Source organism: Nerophis ophidion, linkage group LG11 (assembly GCF_033978795.1).
Source record: "Nerophis ophidion isolate RoL-2023_Sa linkage group LG11, RoL_Noph_v1.0, whole genome shotgun sequence".
Taxonomy (NCBI): domain Eukaryota; kingdom Metazoa; phylum Chordata; class Actinopteri; order Syngnathiformes; family Syngnathidae; genus Nerophis; species Nerophis ophidion.
In genome coordinates this window covers 2,521,984-2,544,091 of record NC_084621.1, presented here as the reverse complement: position 1 = coordinate 2,544,091, position 22,108 = coordinate 2,521,984, and the positions used below count along the sequence as shown (strand labels likewise).

At 38.3% G+C, this 22,108-nt stretch overlaps 1 protein-coding gene across 1 annotated transcript; it reads right to left on the bottom strand.

Moving 5' to 3' along the window:
* Nucleotides 1–113: 113 nt before the first annotated feature.
* On the bottom strand, nucleotides 114–20,138 carry tpi1b (triosephosphate isomerase 1b). Its single transcript, XM_061914868.1, has 7 exons — nucleotides 19,925–20,138; nucleotides 11,347–11,470; nucleotides 6,872–6,956; nucleotides 5,779–5,911; nucleotides 894–979; nucleotides 725–812; nucleotides 114–649 (listed from the first exon to the last, which is right to left on the bottom strand). Exons 1-7 carry the CDS (start codon nucleotides 20,031–20,033, stop codon nucleotides 531–533), a joined length of 744 nt encoding a protein of 247 aa, XP_061770852.1. The 5' UTR covers nucleotides 20,034–20,138; the 3' UTR covers nucleotides 114–530.
* Between the last annotated feature and the right edge of the window lie 1,970 nt (nucleotides 20,139–22,108).

The window sequence follows — 22,108 nt, the reverse complement described above, 5'->3', positions numbered from 1 at the left end:
GTCTCAATAGCTGCTCACCACTGATATATGACCTGCTCAATGCAGCCCAGAGAACACTACAGTGCACATTAGTCTATGCAACCTCATTAAATGGAGAAAAACAAGACACTGAATACAGTCGCTAAACAGTTGTTTATTTTTTTTTGTTACAGCTTCCTCTTCCTCTAACATCCATGGCCATGACACAACATGAATAGGTTTGTAATGAACATGCCACGCCCAGTCTTGGCCAAGGCGCCAATGACAGCATAGCTAGAGGGTAGGTAAAAGCCACAGAGCACCATAGACGCACACAGGAGACGCGGGAATCAATAAAAGGCAAATAAATGTGATCGACACATAGCCATGATGTCACACAGCCACCTTTTCAAGTAAAAGGGCATGACAGTTGGTGTTTAGTGCACGTGCCAAACCCCTTCCTCACAAATGAAAGAAATACAAAGAGGGGATGACAGCATTACACACTTTGAGTTAAACGAAAAGAAGGGAGAACTATGTGTTGAAAGTTAATGGACTAACTACCAGGGTTTTTACATCTTGGCGTTGATAATCTCCACAAACTCCGGCTTGAGTGAGGCTCCGCCCACAAGGAAACCGTCCACATCCTTCTGGGAGCCGAGTTCTTTGCAGGTGCCACCGGTCACAGAACCTGGGCGAAAACACGTAATAATGCAACACACTCATAAAACGGGTTTTATTATTTTGTATTTTAAGCCAAACGTACCGCCGTAGATGATCCTCACAGAGTTGGCAACAGCTTCAGACACGTTGGTCTTGAGCCACGTCCTCAGCTTCTCGTGGACCTCCTGAGCCTGGAAGATTCCAACACGGAAGACGGTGGGCCATTGTAGGGCTCATGGAGAGCGAAAACTTTGGCGGTTGTCTGCATTTACCTGCTGGGGGGAGGCGGTCTTGCCAGTGCCGATGGCCCACACGGGCTCGTAGGCGAGCACCACCTTGCTCCAGTCCTTTACGTTATCTGGAGAGAGAGAAAAAAGAGATAAGACTCCCAACCATCAGAATTTGCACACTGAAGAATGCAATGGTTGAGTTATTTCATGTTTGTCTATCTACATTGCAGCAATAGGCAGTTTCTGCAATAACAAGTGTGTGCTCCAACAAGAATGAGGCAGAAATGAACAGCCTTTATAGTCAAATGTCATTCACAGGACACTGCAACACAAAAATCTCCTGCTGGATTCCAGAAAGCTGGGAAATTTCTAACCGCCAACTTAAAAAAAAAAGTGTCCTTTAATGCGTATCGGTCCTAATCACGTTCATATACTGTACATACTGTACATACTGTACATACTGTATACAGTACAGGCCACAAGTTTGGACACCTTCTCCTCATTCAATGCCTTTTTTTTATGGCTATTTACAATGTAGATCAGGGGCCATCAACGCGGTGCCCGCAGGCACCAGGTAGCCCGTAAGGACCAGATGAGTCGCCCGCTGGCCTGTTCTAAAAATAGCTCAAATAGCAGCACTTACCAGTGAACTGCCTCTATTTTTCAAATTGTATTTATTTACTAGCAAGCTGGTCTTGCTTTGCTTGACATTTTTAATTCTAAGAGAGACAAAACTCAAATAGAATTTGAAAATCCAAGAAAATATTTTAAAGACTTAGTCTTCACTTGTTTAAATAAATTCATTTATTTTTTTACTCTGCTCCTTATAACTTTCAGAAAGAGAATTTTTGAGAAAAAAATACAACCTTAATAATGATTTTAGGATTTTTAAACACATATTCCTTTTTAACTTTTAAATTCCTTCCTCTTCTTTCCTGACAATTTAAATCAATGTTCAAGTATTTTTTTTTTTTTATTGTAAAGAATAATAAATACATTTTGATTTAATTCTTCATTTCAGCTTCTGTTTTTACGACGAAGAATATTTGTAAAATATTTCTTCAAATTTATGATTAAAATTAAAAAAAAATATTCTGGCAAATCTAGAAAATCTTTAGAATCAAATTTAAATCTTATTTTAAAGTCCTTTGAATTTCTTATAAAATTTTTGTTCTGGAAAAACTAGATGAAATAATGATTTGTCTTTGTTAGAAATATAGCTTGGTCCAATTTGTTATATATTCTAACAAAGTGCAGATTGGATTTTAACATATTAAAACATGTCATCAAAATTCTAAAATTAATCTTAATCGGGAAAAAATTACTAATGATGTTCCATAAGTTCTTTTTTAAAAAAAATTTCAAAAAGATCTGAATTAGCTAGTTTTTCTCTTCTTTTTTTCGGGTGAATTTTGAATTTTAAAAAGAGTCGAAATTGAAGATAAACTATGCATCAAAATTTAATTTTCATTTTTTTCCCTGTTTTCTCCTCGTTTAAACCGTTCAATTAAGTGTTTTTTTCATCATTTATTCTCTACAAAAAACCTTCCGTAAAAGAAAAAAAAATGTACGACGGAATGATGGATAAAAATACCCATTTTTATGTACAATATTTATATATAGATTTATTTATTAAAAGGTAAATTGAGCAAATTGGCTATTTCTGGCTATTTATTTAAGTGTGTATCAAACTGGTAGCCCTTTGCATTAATCAGTACCCAAGAAGTAGCTCTTGCTTTCAAAAATGTTGGAGACCCCTGTTCTAGATTGTCACTGAAGGCATCAAAACTATGAATGAACACGTGTGGAATGATGTACTTAACAAAAAATGGGCGTTAAACTGTGGAATTCTCTTTACAATGAGATAAGACTGTAAAAATGTATTCCAATTGAAAAAATATATAAAGATAGAACAATAAGATCATATGGACAGCCGTAAGTGTTTACATTTTGCTTTTTATTTATTATTTTACCTATTTTTTTGTCTGGTTGTGTATCATTCCGTGAGGTGTATATTATTATTATTATTATTTTTCTTTGTTCGGTTTATACTTCATGAAGTTTTGCACTTGTTGATTTTTCTTGTGTGTTTTTTGTTTGTTTTCATTACATTTGGATGTATTTGTAGGTTTGTGTGATATCCATGAAGTAAGACTATGTGTTATGTTGAAGGGGGCAGGAAAATATAAGATTTTTCTTTATCCTGCTACTTCTCAGGCGTTGGTGTGTAAATGTAAAAATTGTATAATTGAGGTATAATTGTCTATTTATCAAAGATGCACATCAATGAAGGAGATAAATACAAAAATGAAATGAAAAAGGTGAAATAACTGGAAACATTTTTTATATTCTAGTTTCTTCAAAATAGCCACCCTCTGGTCTGATCACTGCTTTGCACACTCTTGGCATTCTCTCCATGAGCTTCAAGAGGTAGTCACCTGAAATGGTTTTCACTTCACAGGTGGGCTCGAAGATGTGTCCAAATATACTGTATGTGTAAACTGTAAATTGAATTGTGACAAACTGTTGTGCGTCAGTACTTCCCACAAGACTGCAATTAATCTGTGGAAGTGGTTTGGTTAATTGGCCGTGACGCACAACAGCATAACATACTTTCTTTTTGGATAGATAGATATTTATTGATTCCTTCAGGAAAATTAAAATTCCAGCAGCAGTGTACAGAGTTGAGATCAATTTAAAAAGTGAATCATTTTAGTTACCAATAAAACCGGAAAAGTTGCTAAATTTGTTGCAAGTCCCCTTTTTTGTGTTAAATGCCTCAGAATATGCACTAAATATTGCCTCAAAGTCCCTAGGTCTGAAACACTGATCCTGATTTGTTTTCTTCTTATCTGGCAGACCAGGACCTAATGTTAGGACACCAGCTACTGTGTGCTGACCGATGACAATGAAGAGCTTTACTCTATTCTAACAAGCTACATTCCCAGACAGTCCCATTATGATGGGATTATGAGTGAAGGCAAACCGGTAGCGCCACTTGTATTGTGGCAGTCCATCACAAATAAATGAACGTATGGGAAACGTATTTATTGATTATACAGAGCACCATTCATCACAAATGTTGCATTTAAATCATGTTATAAATATGACATTATTTGGTACAAAATTGAGTTTAACAGTCAAAACACATTATGTTTGGTGTTTGCATTGATCTATCTATTCATCCATTTTTTACCGCTTGTCCCTTTCAGGGTCGCTGGAGCCTATCTCAGATTCATTCGGGCGTAAGGCAGAGTACACCCTGGACAAGTCGCCACCTCATCGCAGGGCCATGGGTCGGCAACCTTTACCACTCAAAGAGCTATTTTGACTCATTTCACAAAATAAAGAAAACTATGAGAGCCACAAGACTCTTTTGAAATTGAAAATGAAATAACACAGCGTACAAAGTTTTGTTTTGCTTTGTGCTATGTATTAACCAGGGGTCTCAGACCCACGACCCGCACTTTAATATGTAAATTTAATATTACTGCAAGTTTTATTTGAACGTCGCTTGACAACATTACATTTGCCATCCATCTCAATTTTTCCCGTAGACTACAGAGATTCAGAGTTGCCTTTTTCTCGGCTGTCTGTTGGTTTTCAACCTGACAAAAATAATAAGGGCGTGCAAAGCGTTGAACGCCCTCCACAACCGTAACAAACAGCTTACTCGGCCGTTCGCATGTTGTAAGTAGTTTCTGCAGACACACATAAGCGACTGCAAGGCATAGTTACTCAACAGCCATACAGGTTACACTGAGGGTTGTGATATAAACAACTTTAACACTCTTACTAATATGCGCCACACTATGAACCCACACCAAACAAGCATGACAAACACATTTCGGGAGAACATCCGCACTGTAACACAACATAAATACCCAGAATCCTAAGGAAATCCCTACTTTTCCAGGGGCCAATATACATCCACGCTAGCACCAAACCCCGCCCACCTCAACCGACGCACGGAGGGGCGGGGGAGGTAGTGGGTGGTGTATAATGGAGCCCGGAATAGTTATGATGCATAGGATTCTGGGTATTTGTTATGTTGCGTTTATGTGTTACAGTGCGGGTGTTCTCCCGAAATGTGTTTGTCATTCTTGTTTGGTGTGGGTTCACAATGTGGTGCATATTAATAAGAGTGCTAAAGTTGTTTATATCACAACCCTCAGTGTAACCTGTATGGCTGTTGAGTAGTTATGCCTTGCAGTCGCTTGTGCGTTGAGTCAGCGGCCACACGCTATATGTGGCCGGCCGGCACTTAGATAGCATAGCATAGCATTATAGTGGACGCTACGACATTGTCGAGAGGACGCTGAAGGCATTGCCTTCACTACACAGCCTTAAAACTGTTGTTTGAGTGAAAATATGAGAATGCTATTCTGGGTAAATTCCTGCGAGAGGCAATGAAATATGTCAAACTTCCCGGTATAATGGGGGGGTCGGCAAGTATGAAGCTGAGCCACATCAGAGTGATCCAAGAGCTGCGGGTTGCCGACCCCTGACATAGACAGACAACACTCACACACGAGGGCCAATTTAGTGTTGCCAATCAACCCATCTAATTTTCAGTATAATTGATCATCATGTACCTGGTGCAAAACAACACTTACCAAAGCTATGTATTTTTATGATCATTCTTTGAAGTTGGAAATGTTCATATTTACTAGCAACATTTTGAAAACATTGTGACCCTGCGTATAGCTAGTTAGTGCAAAGAACACAGTCAGTAAACAAAGAATAAACCTTACTTACTAACAGATTAGGCTATGTTCATGAAAAATGACCATTTTTGACAAAAACAAAAAAAAAGTAAACATTCCTTTTTTATCCATATTTGCACCAAAATTCATCAGTTCTCCACATTTGTGTAGGGATCAAAATGCTTGGTTGAGTTAAAAAAAAAAAAAAATTTAAAATCTACCTGCGATGACTTTGGTCTGTGCAAAGACGACCTTCTCGGTGATGCCGCCCTCCCTCTCGTCCAACTTCTCGCCGATGCAGGCGATCACACCGAGGCCGCTCTCCAGAGCGTGGGCGGTCTTCTGACCGATGAGCTGATAAACAGAGCACTTAAGATGTGACTTTAAGGTTTTACTACTTACGTATAAAATACTACACGGTCTAGCTCCAGCCTATCTTGCCGATTGTATTGTACCATATGTCCCGGCAAGAAATCTGCCTTCAAAAGACTCCGGCTTATTAGTGATTCCTAGAGCCCAAAAAAAGTCTGCGGGCTATAGAGCGTTTTCCGTTCGGGCTCCAGTACTCTGGAATGCCCTCCTGGTAACAGTTCGAGATGCTACCTCAGTAGAAGCATTTAAGTCTCACCTTAAAACTCATCTGTATACTCTAGCCTTTAAATAGACCTTTTTAGACTAGTTGATCTGCCGCTTCTTTTCTTTCTCCTATGTCCCCCCCCTCCCTTGTGGAGGGGGTCCGGTCCGATGACCATGGATGAAGTACTGACTGTCCAGAGTCGAGACCCAGGATGGACCGCTCGTCGGGACCCAGGATGGACCGCTCGCCTGTGTATCGGTTGGGGACATCTCTACGCTGCTGATCCGCCTCCGCTTGAGATGGTTTCCTGTGGACGGGACTATCGCTGCTGTCTTGGATCCGCTTGAACTGAACTCTCGCGGCTGCGTTGGAGCCACTATGGATTGAACTTTCACAGTATCATGTTAGACCCCCTCGACATCCATTGCTTTCGGTCCCCTAGAGGGGGGGGGGGTTGCCCACATCTGAGGTCCTCTCCAAGGTTTCTCATAGTCAGCATTGTCACTGGCGTCCCACTGGATGTGAATACTCCCTGCCCACTGGGTGTGAGTTTTCCTTGCCCTTTTGTGGGTTCTTCCGAGGATGTTGTAGTCGTAATGATTTGTGCAGTCCTTTGAGACATTTGTGATTTGGGGCTATATAAATAAACATTGATTGATTGATTGAGCAAAATAAAAAGTGTAGCACGTCGACCAGTCCCATCACTTTTGGCGTTTTTCTAAAGCATACAGACTCACCTCATCGCTCTCTCCAAAGACGTGACGCCTCTCAGAGTGTCCCAGGATCACCCAGTGGACGCCACAGTCCTTGATCATCGCAGGGCTGAAGACACAAAAGTGCCAGAGTTATAATACATGTGTTACTTCCAATCAGTGCTGTACGATTCACCTGTGCCAACAAAGTACAGCAGTACTAGTGATTTATAAGAGGTACTCTATTGCGAGTCAACACACGCACAGAGCACTGACAAGCCGAAACAGTGTGGAGACACTGTCAGGCCCATGGGATTGTGTTTTGTTTTTGTCATGTTTGGGTATATTTTTTGGACACTCAGTTCCTGTTCCTGCACTTCCTTGTTTTCTTTGTTACCATGCCAACTCATCAGTTTTCACCCTGTCCTCATGTCCCACACCTGTTTGCAATTATGTTAATTAGTTGAACCTGCAGTTTCCAGGTGGTCAGCCTGGCGACTTTTCATATCCCTCAACTGTCTTCATGCCAAGCCATGCTGTTTTCTCATTCCCTTGTCTCAGTTTGTTTAAGTTTTTGTTATGCATGTCACAGTGCAAGTGTTTTGTTTCATGTTTATAGTTTATAGCCTTTGTGCTAGTCTTTTGTTTTCTCGTCAAGTTTGTTGTCCGCCCTCGTGCGCGCCTTTTTTTTTTTGCTTCCTTTGTAATTTGTTACTTTAAATAAGTATGTACTCACATTCACACCTCAATTTTCCTTTGTGTCGGAGAAACACTCCAAGTCATAGTCCAAGTCGTGACAGACACAAGAGAGAAGTTGAGCGATAAAGGGAAGTTCTAAACACTGAAGAGCCACTCTGTAAGCAGTGCTTTAAAAACATAGCTAGCGAGCAGCTAACGTCTGTTTACAGTGTTTTAGCTACTTCTAAAAGACTAACCCTGGATTTCTACGGAATCCGTAATGGCCGCTGGACCGCCTCACCAAGGTAGCGCGCCGCCATCCACAGTCCGGCAATCCCCACCGCCGTTCGCCGTGCATTAAAATAACGCAGACTTTTACGATATCTCACAAATCTGCACGTAATCACGCTATAAGGGAAGTTGAAATTAAGCGAACCACAAAAAGTTTATTATGGCTTTCAAGAGGAGCAGAAGCAAATAAACTTGGTCCTGCTAACAGGCGCTGAACGAAACACGTTTATTTTTTGCAGCAAGCAACAATACCATCATCCCTGTTTCACAAAACCACTGCCGTGCTTTCCCACTCCCCGTATCATATCAGCTGATATTTGACACAGGCCCCCCACATAGCTGCCCGGGATATGCCTGTACAGTATTCTTTAATTTTAGACCTCCAGAATCTGAATATCCTCATCCATTTGTGTCAGCAAGATGAAATAGAGTCTGAAAACCTTTGAAAAGTTCACTTCATGTCCGCTGCCGCCCATTAGGATGCTTTAAAGTGTAATATATGATTTAGTAAGTAAGGCTGGGCGATATGGCCTTTTAATATCTCAATATTTTTAGGCCATGTCATGATACACGGTATATATCTCCATATTTTGCCTTAGCCTTGAACGAACACTTGATACATATAATCACAACAGTATGATGATTCTATGTGTCTACATTAAAACATTCTTGTTCATACTGCATTAATATATGCAACTTTTAAACTTTCATGCAGAGAGGGGAATCACAGCAAAGTCAATTGACCAAAACTGTATTTATTAAACAGTTATTAAGCAGTGGCACAAACATTCATGTCATTTCCAAAACAGAAAGTGCAAGATTGTCAGGGACATTTTAAAACAAGCTATTAGTGCACTTTTGTGCATGATGTCACTAAGATGACGTATCAAAACAACACTAAATTAAAGTGCACTTTTTGTACAGAACGCCACTACAATAGTTTAAAACAAATAAAGTGCACTTTTGTGCATGATGTCACAAAATATTTCAATAACTGTCAAAAAAAATTAGCTGCATAATAGGAAATCAAATAGCATATGTCCTTCGCTACGTGGTAGGTTCCTGCGGACGTTATCTCCGTCTGTTGTTGACTATTTTTTCCATACGGCGTTGATGTGGAAATAGTTGCTTCTGCATTTTGTTGGTGTGGCACCGAACGGAGATGTTGATATGTGGTGTTTCAAGCACTTGCGAGTGATTTTTTCAAATGATGCTACTTTTCAAATGGGGCTACTTTTTGTAGCAACGCCTTTGCCGCATAAATTGTTCAACATCTTCCCACTTGAAGCCAAACCGCCGCCAGACGATGGACCCCATTCTGTTTTTCTTGGGAATTAACTCTTCCTAAATTTGTTACCAGATTCGCACCTTCTTTCTTTCGTATATTCAGCCCCATCTCACCATTAGCATCACAGCTAACGTTACCACGTCGCTACCTGTCTGCTCCGCGGGAGCGTGTGATGTTGCACACGTGACGTATGCAAGAAGGTGTGCTTGTTTTAAGTCTCTGTGGGAAGGAGAGACAAGAAAGAGTGGGAAACGCGTGCAGTGTAACGCCTGCAGCTAAAAGCAACTGCGTGAGAACGTAAACTCCAATATTACGATAGTCATTTTCTATATCGCACAGACACAAACCCACGATATATCAAGTACATCGATATATCGCCCGGCCTTACATGGAAGACCGTATTTATTTTGAAAGTCAACTAGAAACTTTATTTTGACATTTTTACACAACTTCTTGTCCAACATTATCACAATTTTAACTAAACTGACTGGAATGATTGTGGCGTCCGGCAAAAATAAAAGCTCTGCGTATCTTTAGTGCTGGAATACGAAACGTCAACGGCATTTTGGTGACATTCCGCAGGCGGTGTAAACGGACAGAAAAAATGAAGAGTCCGCAGCTGTTTTGCATCCATTGGGAATACTCGCCTTCATAGCGACAAATAAAGTAAGTTTCTTACAAGTATCATCCCTGCAGGACGAGGAATAGCTAAACATGCTTCACTACACACCATAGGAGGATATAATAGTTAACCGCTAACAGCAAGCTAGCGCTCCTGAATGTTAACAAATGGGTGTATCAATACAAATATCAAGTGTAACGATAAATACAAGAGCCGGACGTAGTAGATAGTAAAAAATGTATCAATGTAGTATCACAAAATATTTAGTATTTTTTCAAAATCATTTATAAACTCAGGAAATACGTCCGTGGACACAGGAGGACTTTAGGTATGACCAATGTAAGACCCTGTGACTACTTGGTATTGGATCTATATCAGAATCTGTGGTATCACCAAAACTCATGTAAAGTATCAAACTGAAGAATAAGTGTATAATAGAATAAGTAGATAGACATGTTAAAAACAGACAGTAACCAGATATTAACTGTAAAGGAACCAGTAGATTAATAATTACAGATGTACGATAATGGCTTTTTTGCCGATATCCGATATTGTCCAACTCTTAATTACCGATTCCGATATCAACCGATACCGATATATACAGTCGTGGAATTAACACATGATTATGCCTCATTTTGTTGTGATGCCCCGCTGGATGCATTAAACAATGTAACAAGGTTTTCCAAAATAACTAGACTCAAATTATGGACGAAAGTACCAACATGGCACTGCCATACTTATTATTAAAGTCACAAAGTGCATTATTTTTTTTAACATGCCTTAAAACAGCAGCTTGGAATTTGGGACATTGAGGTTGAGGTAGGGGGTAGGGGTAGCGGGGTGTATATTGGAGCGTCCCGGATGAGTTAGTGCTGCAAGCTTTACTGGGTATTTGTTGCTTAACGGTGCGGATGGTCTCCCGAAATGTGTTTGTCATTCTTGTTTGGTGTGGGTTCACAGTGTGGCGCATATTTGTAACAGTGTTAAAGTTGTTTATACGGCCACCCTCAGTGTGACCTGCATGGCTGTTGACCTAGTATGCGTTGCATTCACTTGTGTGTGTGAAAACATGTAGCTGTTATGTGATTGGGCAGGCACGCAAAGGCAGCGCCTTTAAAGTTTATTGACGCTCTGTACTCCTCCCTACGTCCGTGTACCACTCCGTACAGCGGCGTTTTAAAGAGTCATGAATTTAACTTAATGAAACCGATACCGATAATTTCCGATTTTACATTTTAAAGCATTTATCGGCCGATAATATCGGCAGTCCGATATTATCGGACATCTCTATTAATAATCCATCAATCAATTTTCTACAGCCTGTCCCTCATAATTTTGACGAAATAATACAATGGGAAAAGACCAAATAGGTTACTGCTTACTGCTGTTTGCTTACTTACTACTAAAATACAAGTTGTCTAATATGCTCACTTTGTTATTTAATGCCAAAACTGTTCTTCCACTGCAATAAGAAACATATGTTTATTGTATCATAAGATGTTCTGTTAAAATGAAGCCAATAATGATTTTTTTTGGTGGTGTCCTTTATTTAGAAAAGTATCTAAATACATTTTGGTACCGGTACCCAAATATTGGTATCGGGACAACACAACTTACAATCCAAACAGCTAAGACACATACCTGATCTCCCCAGTGAAGGCTCCCTTAGCGACTTTGTAGCAGTTCTGAGCAGCCACGCCAAACTTGTGGTCCAGTTTGGACCTGGCAAAGTCCAAATAGATGGCTGGGGCGCCGCACACCACCTCTGTTAAGAAGGAAGACAATTTCTGGCCGTTTTAGCATGCAGCTTCTTTACATACTTTCCTGTGTGTTTATACAAAACCAGTAAAGTTGGCACGTTGTGCAAATCGTGAATAAAAACAGAATACAATACAGATTTGCAAATCCTTTTCAACCTATATTCAACTGAATAGACTGCAAATAATCATTAACTTAGAATTTAATGGCAACACATTGCAAAATAGTTGACACGGGGGAATTTTTACCACTGTGTTACATGGCCTTTTCTTTTAACAACACTCAAACGTTTGGGAAGTTACGAGACCAATTTTTTAAGCTTTTCCAGTGGAATTATATCCCACTCCTGCTTGATGTACAGCTTAAGTGGTCAATTGTACGGAATATGTACTGTACTATCTACTAATAAAAGTTCCAATCAATCAATCAGAGTTGTTCAACAGTCTGGGGTCTCCGTTGTCATTTTCCGTTTGCATAATAGAGTTTTAACTTGCACTTACAGATGTAGCAACCAACTGTAGTTACTGACAGTGGTTTCCTGAAGTGTTCCTGAGCCCATGTGGTGATATCCTTTACACACACGTCTTTTTTTTATGCAGTAACGCCTGACGGATCGAAAGTCACGGACATTCAATGTTGGTTTCCGGCCTTTCCGCTTATGTGCACTTACAATTTCTCCAAATTCTATGAACTTTTTGATGATATTACGGACCGTAGACGGTGAAATCCCTAAATTCCTTGCATTAGGTTGTTGAGAAATGTTGTTCTTAAACTGTTTGACAATTTCCTCACACATTTGTTCACAAAGTTGTGACCCAAGCCCCATCCTTGTTTGTGAATGACTGAGCATTTCATGGAAACTGCTCTTATACCCAATCACGGCACCCACCTGTTCCCGATTAGCCTGTTCACCAGTCGGATGTTCCAAATAAGTGTTTGATAAATAAATAAATAAATAAATGGGTTGTACTTGTATAGCCCTTTTCTACCTTCAAGGTACTCAAAGCGCTTTGACACTACTTCCACATTTACCCATTCACACACACATTCACACACTGATGGAGGGAGCTGCCATGCAAGGCGCCAACCAGCACCCATCAGGAGCAAGGCTGAAGTGTCTTGCTCAAGGACACAACGGACGTGACGAGGTTGGTACTAGGTGGGATTTGAACCAGGGACCCTCGGGTTGCGCACGGCCACTATCCCACTGCGCCACGCCGTCCCTAACCTGGTTTCACTATGTAAAGCGCTACATAAATATAATTCAGTTCCCGAGCAAGCCACACAAACACTTTGATGTTTCGTTGACAATATTACAGTACAATATGACATTACATGCAGCGCTCAAAAATATGTCAAAGGGTTTTAGTACGAGCATTCCTCAACTTTCTCAGTCTTTTTTGCCACTTGTGCCAGCTTCTTTGAAACATGTTGCGGGCATCACAATCCAAATGAGCTAATATTTGCAAAAAATAACAAAGTTTACCAGTTCGAACTGAGTATCTTGTCTTTGCAGTCTATTCAATTGAATATGGGTTGAAAAGGATTTGCAAATCATTGTATTCTGTTTTTATTACGATATACACGTGCCAACTTCACCGGTTATGGGTTTTGTGAATTGTTCAGAGGCGGCAAACGCCTTCTCCTATAAACATTCGATCATTGAGTTCTATATTAAGTGCCAGAATGAATCTAACTTTAAACCGTACAGCCTTTTGAGACCCCTGATACATTGAAGTTCCTACAAAAAAAACGACCTATTTTATTGAGCAACATTACACCACAATCCCCTTGTATGCCTCCATACACACACGGTCACCATTTGTGGTGCAACCGTACACACTTCCAGTCTCAATCCAGTCTTTCCAAATAGGCAAACACCTGGCTTTTATCTGGAAAGGCAGTTAGCCGCAAAGTGTGTTGAGGGCAGAAAGAGTACAGTCAGACAGTCTGGCATTCAAATTGTAACCGTAGCCCTGGGTCGGCTATATTAAAACTGCTATTGATGCTTTGGTAAAAGGTCATTTCCCCTGCATAAAGTTCAACATTACAAAGGTCAGCCATGTTCACATACTGCAGAGGTCATGGCTCCCTGATGGTAAAGGCCTACTCAATCTAGACCATTTGTACTTGAGGGTGTTTCCCCCTCACTCGACCCAGTGGTTCCCCACCTTTTTTCAGTGATGTACCCCCTGTGAACATGTTTTTAATTCAAGTACCCCCTAATCAGAGAAAAGCATTTTAGTTGAAAAAATAGAGATAAAGAAGTAAAATACAGCACTATGTCATCAGTTTCTGATTTAGTAAATTGTATAACAGTGCAAAATATTGCTCATTTGTAGTGGTCTTTCTTGACCTATTTGGGGGAAAAAAAGATATAAAAATAACTAAAAACTTGTTGAAAAATAAACAAGTGATTCAAATATAAATGATGATTTCTACACAGGGCTTCACGGTGGAAGAGGGGTTAGTGCGTCTGCCTCACAATACGAAGGTCCTGCAGTCCTGGGTTCAAATCCAGGCTGGGGATCTTTCTGTGTGGAGTTTGCATGTTCTCCCCATGACTGCGTGGGTTCCCTCCGGGTACTCCGGCTTCCTCCCACTTCCAAAGACATGCACCTGGGGATAGGTTGATTGGCAACACTAAATGGTCCCTAGTGTGTGAATGTTGTCTGTCTATCTGTGTTGGCCCTGCGATGAGGTGGCGACTTGTCCAGGGTGTACCCCGATTGTAGCTGAGATAGGCGCCAGCGCCCCCCGCGACCCCGAAAGGGAATAAGCGGTAGAAATGGATGGATGGATTTCTACACATAGAAGTAATCATCAACTTAAAGTGCCCTCTTTTGGGATTGTAATAGAGATCCATCAACTTAATTCTAAACATTTCTTCACAAAAAAAGTAATCTTTAACATCAATATTTATGGAACATGTCCACAAAAATCTTGCTGTCAACACTGAATATTGCATTGTTGCATTTCTTTTCATAGTTTATGAACTTACATTCATATTTAGTTGAAGTATTATTCAATAAATATATTTATACAGGACTTTTGAATTGTTGCTATTTTCAGAATATTTTTTTAAACTCTCACGTACACCTTGGCATACCTTCAAGTACCCCCAGGGGTACAGGTACCCCCATTTGAGAACCACTGCTCTACCACGTTAGCGTGTGTCATCACTTGTAATATGCATTAGACGGCACACCTTAATAAATGCCACCAATCCAGGTGGTATTCAGCTTGATCAGAAGTGTCAAAGTCGTTTTCAGTGAGGGCCACATCGCGGTTATGTTGAGCCCCAGAACAGGGGTCGGGAACCTTTTTGGCTGAGAGAGCCATACAAGCCAAATATTTTAAAAAGTATTTCCGTGAGAGCCACACAACTTTTTTTTCTTTTTTTTTTTAAACTCTGAATACAACTATATGCGTGCATTTTTAAGAAAGACCAACATTTTTAGAGTATAATAAGTCTCTTATTCTTTTTAATAACATTGTTATTCCGAGGCTAGCCAAAAATAAATAAAATACTTCTTACCATTAATGCGACTTCTTGAACAGGTGCGGTAGAAACCGGATGGATGGATGAAAATGCATGAGAATGTCTTATATTTTAAACGTTATTTTTGATACTGTGATTGCCAGCAGATTTATTCATTAGTTATCGTGTTAAGCAATGTCAGCTAAAATGTATCTGAGAGCCAGATGCATCAAAAGAGCCACATCGGCGTGGCTCAGTGGGAGAGTGGCCGTGCGCAACCCGAGGGTCACTGGTTCAAATCCCACCTAGAACCAAACTCGTCACGTCCGTTGTGTCCTGAGCAAGACACTTCACCCTTGCTCCTGATGGGTGCTGGTTAGCGCCTTGCATGGCAGCTCCCTCCATCAGTGTGTGAATGGGTAAATGTGGAAGTAGTGTCAAAGCGCTTTGAGTACCTTGAAGGTAGAAAAGCGCTATACAAGTACAACCTATTTATCATTTATTTATTTATCTGGCTCTAGAGCCATAGGTTCCCTACCCCTGCCCCAGAAGGTCGTTTCCAACAGTGAATACTATTATTACGCATTTTTTTATGCATTTTATTAGTAGATTTTTTTTAACTAAAACGCAAAAAAAAATATGTTAAGTTGGAATAATTTCACCTCAAAATTTAGTGTATATTAGTGTAGATGGAAAAACAGTACTGTTGTTTTTATGGTAAAAAAGGCAACTCAGTTGCCAGAATTTTACTGTAAAATGTACATTTGTTTTTATACTGTAAATTAAAAAAAATACAATTTTACAGTAGAATTTTGGCACCTTAGCGGACAGTTTGCTTGTTTTTTTTACAGCAAATCAACAACTGTAGATTTGTCGGTGTATTACTGTAAATGCCAACACGGCACCACAGTTTATTACATTTAAAAAAAAATTTTAAAAAGTTTTTTTTATTCAGAGAAAATGCTGTAAAACCCACAGTAAATTTCCCAATTTTAACATGAAATCTATTTCTACTTTTACATTACACAATTTGATGGATAACTTGCTTTGAAATCATTATCATCCATCTACCGCTTGTCCCTTTTTATTAGTATTCCATCCATCCATCCATTTTCTACCGTTTATCCCTTACTGTTAGTATTTAATTTTATTTAAAAAATGGTTTGAATGTATATTTTTGCATAATTACACAATATTTAAGTTGACATCATTTGCTATTACATGGAGTACATCTATTTTTTTTCGCCCAAAATAGAAAAAACAATACATTTAGTAAGAAAAGTCACAGTACTTTATTGATACATATTTCCAGGCTCCCGAGGGCCAAATAAAATTACGCGGTGGGCCAAATCTGGCCACTGGGCGGTGGGCCTTGAGTTTGACACCTTTGGGCTAGATTATGTTCATAAGCGCAGTGCAACAATTCCACATTAAAATGAGTATTTTTCCCAAATTCAATACATTTTAATTGAGGTTGCAAACTAAATTGAAGTTCCAATTGATCATTTTGGTGTATTTTATTATCATGTTTCACAGTACAACCCGTTTTATAGAGAGGAAAAATACTACTAAGAGCTTTACGAACAGTTCACATTTTGTTCTTTCCTTATATTCATACAAAGTGGTTGTTTATTATTTCAAATGAACTCCAAAATGTTGGATTGTTCCCAAGCCTGGTGCGCATACAGTCATGCTCTTCCAGTCGCACCAAGGGAGAGAAAGTCTGATCACTAATCAGTGTGCTGACCCTGGCCTGGCCAAACGTGCCCGGTTTTAGGTGTAAAGCAGGGGTGTCCAAACTTTTTCCACTGAGGGCCGCATATGGAAAAATTAAAGCATGCGGGGGCCATTTTGATATTTTTAATTTTCAAACCATAACAAAATATATGGATTTTTTAAATTTATTTTACCTTTAAGGGTCCCGGGGACCATAAAGGGTCTCAGTTATTAAAATATTAAAAATAAGGTCACATTTTTATTATTATTTTTTATTTGACGCTTACAGTAAATCTCTATATCAACTTAAAAAAAAAAAAAAAAGGTTTTATGGCTTTTCTGTCAAAACATCTTTTTTTTTTTACTAGTAAAACTGAAATATGCAGTATTTAGTAATTAGGAGGCCTAAAAGATCAATAATGCAGGACACCATTGATTTTAATTATTTATTATTTTTGAGTAATCACAGTGAAAAGATAAATAAAATACCACCAAATATATTTGGGATCCACAAGGTGCCCCACTCAGAAAAGTGATACATTTTTATTAGGTTTTTTTTTATACTTTCAACACTTAAGTTACAAGATCAACTTCAGATATATCTGTCAATTTTACGTTTGAACTAATATTTTGTTTGTTTTATGGTCTTTTGTCAAAGAAAACTTTGTTTTTATATGGCAATATGCAGTATTTACCACATAAAACATTTTAAAGTGAAATGTTTCAACTAATTGGAGCTTTGAAAATAATTCTTTATAACATGGATTTTTTTTGTCATTATTTTTTGTTTTGAGCAATGGCAAAAAAATAAATAATTGATTGATTGATACTTTTATTAGTAGATTGCACAGTACAGTACATATTCCCTACAATTGACCACTAAATGGTAACACCTTGAATACGTTTTTCAACTTGTTTAAGTCGGGGTCCAAGTTAATCAATTCATGGTAAAGATGGTTTTTCATGGTAAAATAAAGACAAAAGAAAGAAAAACAGCCTGCACGGCAGCTTTGTGTCAACATTGCAACTTTTTCTCGATAGATTTCACCTCATTCTAATATTTTTAATGTTCTTTTTTTATTTTTGCAATAGCATTTCCAGAATGTGTGGGGGGCTGGTAAACAATTAGCTGCTTGCCGCACTCTGGACACCCCTGGTGTAAAGGGTGCCAAAGTGAGGTACAAATGGCCTAAAGCAGACGTTCTCAAATGGGGGTACGTGTACCCCTGGGGGTACTTGAAGGTATGCCGAGGGGTACGTGAGATTTTTTTTTAAATATTCTAAAATAGCAACAATTCAAAAACCCTTTATAAATATATTTATTGAATAATACTTCAACAAAATATGAATGTAAGTTCATAAAGTGTGAAAAGAAATGCAACAATGCAACATTCAGTGTTGACAGCTAGATTTTTTGTGGACATGTTCCATAAATATTGATGTTAAAGATTTATTTTTTTGTGAAGAAAAGTTCAGAATTAAGTTGATGAATCCAGATGGATCTCTATTACAATCCCCAAAGAGGGCACTTTAAGTACCCCGGCGGTATAGCTCGGTTGGTGCCGGCAACTTGAGGGTTCCAGGTTCGATCCCCGCTTCTGCCATCCTAGTTTCTACCGTTGTGTCCTTGGGCAAGACACTTTACCCACCTGCTCCCAGTGCCACCTACACTGGTTTAAATGGAACTTAGATCAGTGGTTCTCAACCTTTTTTCAGTGATGTACCCCCTGTGAACATTTTTTTTTAATTCAAGTACCCCCTAATCAGAGCAAAGCATTTTTGGTTGAAAAAAAGAGATAAAGAAGTAAAATACAGCACTATGTCATCAGTTTCTGATTTATTAAATTGTATAACAGTGCAAAATATTGCTCATTTGTAGTGGTCTTTCTTGAACTATTTGGAAAAAAAAAGATTTAAAAATAAATAAAAACTTGTTGAAAAATAAACAAGTGATTCAATTATAAATACAGATTTCTCCACATAGAAGTAATCATCAACTTAAAGTGCCCTCTTTGGGGATTGTAATAGAGATCCATCTGGGTTCATCAACTTCATTCTAAACATTTCTTCACAAAAAAAATGAAAACTTTAACATCAATATTCATGGAACATGTCCACAAAAAATCTAGCTGTCAACACTGAATATTGCATTGTTGCATTTCTTTTCACACTTTATGAACTTACATTCATATTGTGTTGAAGTATTATTCAATAAATATATTTATAAAAGGATTTTTGAATTGTTGCTATTTTTAGAATATTTTTGAAATATCTCACGTACCCCTTGGCATACCTTTCAAGTACCCCCAGGGGTATGCGTACCCCCATTTGAGAACCACCGACTTGCATAATGAGTTTCACTATGTAAAGTGCTTTGAGTCCCTAGAAAAAAGCGTTATATAAATATAATTCATTTCACTACTTCTATGTGTAGAAATCTTTATTTATAATTGAATCACTTGTTTATTTTTCAACAAGTTTTTAGTTATTTTTATATCTTTTTTTCCAAATAGTTCAAGAAAGACCACTACAAATGAGCAATATTTTGCACTCTTGTACAATTTAATAAATCATAAACTGATGACATAGTGCTGTATTTTACTTCTTTATCTCTTTTTTTCCAACCAAAAATGCTTTGCTCTGATTAGGGGGTACTTGACTTAAAAAAATGTTCACAGGGGGTACATCACTGAAAAAAGGTTGAGAACCACTGGCCTAAAGGCCCTGAACACATGGAAGGGGCAAGGTCCAAGGGTAGTGGGAAGATGGCAGATCATACCTCTGTCTAAATGCACCTCACAACATAGCTGCATAACTTGCAGGAGTGTAAAAACAAAATATGTCAGTGTAAAAATGACTGTGGAATCACAACCATAGTGGTGGCTTTTTTCCAGTCTGCAGCAGAAAGAGGTCGCTGCTAACTGTTGCCTTCACGCGCCGTGTCAAAAATCAGACAAATGAGCATTTCTCCCCATAATGTAGTTAAATCGGTGATTTTTCGTTGTGTATGTATGCTTTAACAAGTAGTCAGGCTGATTCAACAGAACAGATGTAGCACAAATAATCTCCTCTCTGGTTTCTATCTCTGGTAGAAGGCAATAGAAGGTGCTGACACGCCAGATCAGTGGACTACGTGCCGCCCTGAACGCGCACATCCTCCATTGACGGGAGATGACACAAAATCCCGTTTTGACTTTCCACATTTACACGCGTGACGGTGTCAAATCCCACTTTTGTTGTATTACTGCTCTCGTTAACACATACCGACATTTGGGTCCACCTTGGCGGCGTTCATGGTGTGAATGAGGTCGCCGAGACTCTTCTTGTCGCCGTTCATCTTCCAGTTGCCTCCGACGAAGAATTTCCTGCTCATTTTGGCGTTTTGTTGGGTTAGCTGCGGATTTAAGGAGAAACCAGAAGGCCGCCCGGGTCTTGGGATTGTTTAGAGGGAGAAGAGCAAACGTGAAGGAAGAGTTCAGCCTATTTATGATGACGGGAAAGTCAACCCCTCCTCCGGCACGACTTCATTGGTTTGAGCGGAGGACCGCCCGTAAAGTGCCGCCATGTTTGAGGAAGGAGGGAGCACAAGCAGAATGTCATGAGGCGTTCAGGTGCAATGAGTAAAAGGAGACACTTCCATGGTCTAGACCAGGGGTCACCAACGCGGTGCCCGCGGGCACCAGGTCGCCCGTAAGGACCAGATGAGTCACCCGCTGGCCTGTTCTAAAAATAGCTCAAATAGCAGCACTTACCAGTGAGCTGCCTCTATTTTTTAAATTGTATTTATTTACTAGCAAGCTGGTCTCACTTTGCTCGACATTTTTAATTCCAAGAGAGACAAAACTCATAGAATTTGAAAATCCAAGAAAATATTTTAAAGACTTGGTCTTCACTTGTTTAAATAAATTCATTATTTTTTTTACTTTGCTTCTTATAACTTCCAGAAAGACAATTTTAGAGAAAAAATACAACCTTAAAAATGATTTTAGGATTTTTAAACACATATACCTTTTTACCTTTTAAATTCCTTCCTCTTTCCTGACAATTTAAATCAATATTCAAGTAAAAAAAAAATGTTTTATTGTAAAGAATAATAAATACATTTTAATTTAATTCTTCATTTTAGCTTCTGTTTTTTCGACGAAGAATATTTTTGAAATATTTCTTCAAACTTATTATGATTACATTTCAAAAAAAATATCCTAACAAATCTCGAAAGTCTTTAAAATCAAATTTAAATCTTATTTCAAAGTATTTTGAAATTCTTTTAAATTTTTTGTTCTGGAAAATCTAGAAGAAATAATGATTTGTCTTTGTTAGAAATACAGCTTGGTCCAATTTGTTATATATTCTAACAAAATGCAGATTGGATTTTAACCTATTTAAAACATGTCATCAAAATCACAAAATTAAACTTAATCAGGAAAAATGACTAATGATGTTCCATAAAAAAAAAATTTTTTCTCTCTTCTTTTTTTTGGTTGAATTTTGAATTTTAAAGAGTCGAAATTCAAGATAAGGTATGTTTCAAATTTTAATTTTCATTTTTTCCTGTTTTCTCCTCTTTTAAACCGTTCAATTAAGTGTTTTTTTCATCATTTATTCTCTACAAAAAACCTTCCGTAAAAGGAAAAAAAATGTACGACGGAATGACAGACAGAAACACCCTTTATATATATGTATATATATATATATATATATATATATATATATATATATATATATATATATATATATATATATATATATATATATAGCCAATCAGCGCCCCCCGCGACCCCAAAAGGGAATAAGCGGTAGAAAATGGATGGATGGATATATATATTCAAGGTAAATTGAGCAAATTGGCTATTTATGGCAGTTTATTTAAATGTATATCAAACTGGTAGCCCTTCGCATTAATCAGTACCCAAGAAGTAGCTCTTGCTTTCCAAAAGGTTTGTGACCCCTGGTCTAGAGAATGGTGCATTTATGTGGTCAGTTTATGCTGATATCAATATCATTATTAGGGGTGTGGGAAAAAATCGATTCGAATACGAATCGCGATTCTAATGGTGTGCGATTCAGAATCGATTCTCTTTTTTTTTTTTTTTTATCAATCCAACAAACCACTACACAGCAATACCATAACAATGAAATCCAATTCCAAAACCAAACCTGAGCCAGCAACACTCAGAACTGCAATAAACAGAACAATTGAGAGGAGACACAAACACCACACAGAACAAACCAAAAGTAGTGAAACAAAAATGAATATTATCAACAACAGTATCATTATTAGTTATAATTTCAGCATAGCAGTGATAAAAACAATCCCTCATTGACATTATCATTAGACATTTATAAAAATAATAAAAAAGAACAATAGTGTCACAGTGGCTTACACTTGCATGGCATCTCATAAGCTGGACAACACACTGTGTCCAATGTTTTCACAAAGATAAAATA

Bases quoted from the DNA above. Each gene is read 5' to 3' on its own strand.
- tpi1b (XM_061914868.1), bottom strand. From the start codon at position 20,033: ATGAGCAGGAAATTCTTCGTCGGAGGCAACTGGAAGATGAACGGCGAC. The intron at 11,471-19,924 runs GTATGTGTTAAC...CCTTCTTAACAG, and splicing joins CAAGGTGGACCCAAATGTCG to AGGTGGTGTGCGGCGCCCCA. The intron at 980-5,778 runs GTAGATTTTAAA...CTCTCTCTCCAG, and splicing joins ACAGACCAAAGTCATCGCAG to ATAACGTAAAGGACTGGAGC.